Raw genomic sequence first — 5528 nt, 5'->3', positions numbered from 1 at the left:
ATTGGCACATATAACTAAAGTGGAAATATGACCATATAATTCAGATTTCAGAGCCTTACCTTCGGTCTCTAAATTTCTTGCAAAAGCTGTTAACATAATGTAACAAAATTTGCAAAAAGCATTTTATACCATTCAACAAATTTTTGCCCCCAAGAAAATTTGAGTTCAAATTTCAATAACAATTTATCTAGCAATTTTTGCTCGGAGACCAAGAAAGTTTGATATGAAAAAGCTTGGTTAAATATATATTGAAGAACCTTTGAACAGGTATAGCTTCTGGCAAAGACCATTAAAGTTCAGTAAGTTACTTTGTACACACAGTAATTACTTCACTGGGTATCCGTGATGAGACAAACCAAAATTTGTTCAATCCTATATATGAGCCACAATTCAGATACTAGCTGATAGATTTGACTACATACTCAACTGTTCAAAGAACAAACCAACTTCACCATGAAACTCACAAGGCATCCGGTAGTGGAAGATCTGGAACCTGCCGTGGAACATTCAAGACAGAAGCCAGACAAAACAGCTTTCATGAACTTCCTAAACCTTTGGAGCCAGGAAGGTCAATCCACTGAAGTTGAATTTCCACTTCACCACACTCCACATTTCTCAATCTGAGGCAAAGATCTTGGACAACCTTCCCTTCCATCCAATAAATGGCGCTCTCTTCAGCCAGGCAGTTGTTCCTGCCTGGTTGCACCCTTGATATTATGGTTCCACTTGGGATTTCTCCCAAATTCATTTTCAAGGCTTCCATATATGGCCTGATGTCAAACTCTGCATCTCCCATTTTGTCATCCTTGCTAAATGTGTCATGGTCAAACACAGTCTGGATCATGCAGAAACATAAAATATTGTAAACAAAATAATACCAGAAAATGACTTTATACATTAAAATGGCAAAACAACAAAACATAATTATTGCCAAAAGAGAGAGGGTGAAGAAAAGATAAAAAAAAAAAGTTGGCAGCATATCGTTGAAATTATCAGTTACTTTTCAACAAATTTAAGAGAAGATATGTTTTTGCCCCAAGCGAGGATAAAGCCAGTATTTTGATTCAAAGGGGCAGCAATACTCTTTAGCCTGCAAATTTATTTTTATGGTTTTTCTTTATCTTTCAAAACAAATAATTTACTCTAGTAATTGCTTCAGATTAAAATTAATGCATTTTGGTTTAAATATTTTAATAATGATAATATGTAAAATATCAAAAGTACATAGTAACAAAGATGCTTATAGAAGTACAAGTTTGAAATAACTTATCTGTGAGGAAACCAGAAGGTTGGAGGAAAAAAACTGAATTTAAGCATAGGAGAAAGAAGAAAAGATCACCAAAACAAAAAAAAAAAAAAAAAAAAAACACAAAGTATGGGGAAAAAACTAAACTAAAGCAAAAAAGATCCAGTTAACTGTACTTGACATTGACAGCTACAATTTGTTTCATTAACACACAAAACCTTAAGATCAAAAGTTAATTAGATACTTATAAACTATTAATTGAATCCTTTTAGTGTTTCTCTGTCCTCTTTTGCACGACTGCTCTCTATCTTTCATATGATATTCCATAAATGTTTACTAAAAAGAAATTCCTAAGCATTCATCAGTTTTATTCTGTTTTCTTGCCAGAATAAAAATGATTATCAGTATGAAATTAAAAATAAAAGAGGAAACAGGAAAATAAATGGAAAATATCTGGTCCAGAAGTGGCATATACAGAGTAGCTTCTGTCATTTTTGGTTAGGATATCACGCTGAAAAAGCAGCACTAATTTTTTCCCACCCTCTCCTTTATTTTATGGATTTGTGTGTGGGAGGGAATGGAGGAAAGAGAGGAATTCAGAAGTGATTAAGGGTTCAACAATCTAGCAAAACAATCAGCCACCATAAGCCATTTGTGATACAGGATTCAATATGACCAATAGAAACCCATGTTACACCAAACACGAACATTCAAAGTTTACCGTTAGCCTTAGTCATAGATTTAATAAGTTATATATTAAAAATTTTTAAATATCTTGGGATGTTTCTAAAATCTTATCATATTCACACTTGGACATGAAATTTTCTCTTCAATTACTCTTCTTCTCTTTTGTTTGGTTATGTTTGTTTGTTCTTTAAAGTGACAATATGCCATCTGATCATGTATGCTATTCTTCTATGATTTGATCGTGTTTTGCTGTCTATCAGCAATGTTAAAAGTCCACAGAAGAGCAATTAAACAAGACACCAGCAAAACAGATAATTGCTTCAGACTAAATTCCTGAAAAAAAGTGTGTAGTTCCTGATAGTTATACAACTAACATATCCAAATTTGGTATCAGCATGTTGACATTGATTTTTGTTCAGAAGTTTTCACTAATAACACCTTTGCAAAGAATGAACATCATTAGCATCATCAAGGAGACAACACAGTAACTATAAACCTCTAAAAGATCATTTTAGACACAATAAAAAGTATGCATTGAATTGACAAAAGCATATCAACAATGAATCAGTTGAGAACTAATTTTAAGATTATCAGAGAATCAGCAATTAAGATATACCTGCAAATGAATTTCTAGTTTTAATCAAGTAATAAACTCAAAATCAACAGAACATGAATTATCTCACAATTTAAAGATCAAGGTTTAGCCTATCTGATAGTGGAAAAAGAAAAATATCAACATCATCAAAAGTCCAAATCACAAGTCCAAAGAACACACATGTTTTACTTATTGATATAGGTAAGAGTCATCATTATGCATTGGTGGAAATTTGCTTCCAATTAAAGCTAGAAGCTACAAAATATAAGGAATGGTATTTATCTAGGAATAAATTTGGCATTAGAAGCTAGGTGCTACAAGTTCTCCTATATAATGCAAGTGTTGGTTATTGAACTTGCTTTCCACTTTTGCACCACACTGATATAATGATTAGTAACCAAAAGACTTACCAGCTTGATTGGTTGACTAGGATCTGTTATGGAAAGAGTTAAATCCTCATTCCACTCAGGATTAACATCCTTATTTATCACACGAGTTTTCAATTTCTGCAAGAAGTATTCAAATTAAAAAAAAAATAAAACAGTGAGCAAATTGCTCAAAATTGACTCCAAGAATAATTGGTAGAAATGGAACTTAAAATTTTTTTTAGCAAAAAAATTCATGTCTAAGCTGTCAAATCCAAGTCAGATCAACACATGAATAAGGAATACACCTCCTTTAATCATTTACAAAAAGCAATTAAGGTAAGGACTATTATTCTACACAGCATTGGTGGTATTTTTAAACTTCACAAGCGGATTTAGAATATTGATACATATCCCATTATTAATTATATTAATTTTTTTAAATATATCCTAATGAGGTATGTTGAAAACTTTTAACCAGTGTCCGCAAGTGTATTGAAGGGTTTCTCAATTTTAAAGTATTAAATAAAAAGAATGATTATTGTGGATAATCTTACTGCAAGATATAACTTTACATAGTAAGAAATGCATAGTTGCCTTCAGTCTAATTATTCACATCAAATTCTCTCATCAAATTCTAAACTATTCAGCAACTTACTTTCTCAAAATTATTAGTAAGTTTAGAGTTATTCAATGTCGAAGTCAACTTTGATAAAATAAGACTTTTGACAGAGGAAAAATCTTTGAGATCCATCAATCAAAAGGAACCGCTCCTATTGATCTTCATACAATCTATAATCAAATTATTATATTCAGCCACATAATGATATATTTGACAGTGTTATCTTTGAAATTATAAACGATCGAAAACAAATAATGATGGAACATTGACACAACAAGGACAGGAATCTTTACCTAACTAGACTCCACCAAAATTCTATTTTCTTTTCTTTTTCAAATTGTAATGGAACACAACATTTCAAGTTATAATAACCCCAAATCTGAAAGTTTCGAGAGGTCAATTACATCCCATCAAAGCAATCTTCGTAAATAAATAACATATTTTTTCTTAAAAAAAAAAAGAATTCCATGTAAATTTGTTACCAATCATAAAAGAATCATATCATTATTAATTATGATAAACTTTTAACTTGGAGATCATAATTAAAAAACAGAAAAAAACTAAGAGAGAAATCAACAAGGGAGTCGTGGACAAGGCCAATAGAAGGGAAGAAAAGGAGGCGAGTGAAACAGAAACAGACCTGTCTGCCCATCTTAACAACAACGTAAGGATCGCTGCTTCGGACATCACGAACGGCAAGGTTTACGCCCCGTTTGACTCGAATCCTCAGCAGGCCCAACAAGTCGTCCATCAACGATCTACTTCTCTCGTTTTGTGGTGTTATTGGAGACCCTATTATGTTTTTCTTGTTTCTTCCTTTTTGGATGGTTACCCTTTTTTATATCCAAAAGAAAACAAAAAATCTTTCTCTTCCTCTGTCAAAAAATAATAATAAATAAATTTATTTATTTTAATTAACATGACAGAAAAAGAAGGCATACTCATCTTTCCTGGGGACCCACCTGGTCGTTGAAAGAAACTTCTTTTGGATATTCAGGGAGCTGGGAAGTTCGGACGAAGCCGGGAAGATGGTGGGGTCCAGAGGTGGGAGAGGGGGCGTAATATCTGATGAGAGTAACCGGGAGACCCGGTACCCGGTAGTGAAATAAATGGAGGGGAATTGGTCGCGGAATCTTTTGTGGAGGTTGCCTTGGGATGAAACAAAACTATGGGGAATGCGGAAAAGACGCTTTTTTGTCTGGAGCATAATGATGACGTGGCGTCAAATTACTGGTTTTTGACATCTTCATGGCAAAGTTTTCTATGATCAACTTTTGTCTTCTTTTTTTAGGTTTTTTTTTTTTTCTTCTAACATTTCATGGTTTGCGTTCAACCGTACTTTATTTTATTTACTATTTATTTTAGTTCTTAGTTTAGGTTAAATTCAAGTCTATAAAAACGCTAAAGGGGACCATAAGAGGACAATTAGGATAGAGCCAAACTAAGGTGGCACTGACCATATCAATGGCACAAATGACAATGATAGCCTTAGTTATCTGCTGAAAACTTTGAGAGGAAAAAAGATCACTATACCCTTTTGACCATCAAATGCCCCTAACATGCTTTTCATATTTACTTGGTTAAGGATCTGACTTCACTTCATTTTTTTAGTTAAAGTTAGTATTAGTTGTTTGAATAAACATTAAAAATAAAGATTTTTTGAATTAAGAGTCTAATGAAATTGATTGTATAAGAAAGTTGCCATTTCGCTTGCTATAAGAAAGTAATAACTTTTAACTTTCACTAGAAAAATACACTAGCGTTATCGTGGGTCGAATTTTTTTTTATTTTATCATCTATATTTATTGTATATATATTTTAAAATTTTATTTAATTAAAAAAATAAAAAAAAGTGAAAGGTAACAAAAAAAAGAATGACACGTAAATACATTAATTGGCATTTGTTTTTCATAAAATTTATCTAACAAAAAAAGTGCCAAAAACAAAATAAATCAAAAAAATTGAAAAATAAAAAAAAAATAATAAAAAACTGAAAAAAAAAAGAAAAAATAA

The 5528-nt window shown here is 31.9% G+C and overlaps 1 protein-coding gene across 2 annotated transcripts; it reads right to left on the bottom strand.

Annotated features, from left to right (window-relative positions):
• Nucleotides 1–217: 217 nt before the first annotated feature.
• Nucleotides 218–4616, bottom strand: LOC111282138 (protein C2-DOMAIN ABA-RELATED 4-like). 2 transcript variants are annotated; one of them, XM_022870102.2, is made up of 4 exons: nucleotides 4478–4616; nucleotides 4156–4390; nucleotides 2939–3034; nucleotides 218–835 (listed from the first exon to the last, which is right to left on the bottom strand). In XM_022870102.2, exons 2-4 carry the CDS (start codon nucleotides 4264–4266, stop codon nucleotides 536–538), a joined length of 507 nt encoding a protein of 168 aa, XP_022725837.1. In that variant the 5' UTR covers nucleotides 4267–4390; nucleotides 4478–4616; the 3' UTR covers nucleotides 218–535. The 2 variants fall into 2 exon arrangements, with proteins under 2 accessions (XP_022725837.1, XP_089602605.1); XM_089746479.1 differs by lacking the exon at nucleotides 2939–3034.
• Nucleotides 4617–5528: the final 912 nt, after the last annotated feature.

This window comes from Durio zibethinus, chromosome 17 (genome assembly GCF_047325235.1).
Source record: "Durio zibethinus cultivar Kanyao isolate XHJ-2024 chromosome 17, ASM4732523v1, whole genome shotgun sequence".
NCBI classification, from domain to species: Eukaryota; Viridiplantae; Streptophyta; class Magnoliopsida; order Malvales; family Malvaceae; genus Durio; species Durio zibethinus.
Note: the sequence above shows the minus strand (reverse complement) of the source record. Positions and strands in the feature narration are given on the sequence as shown.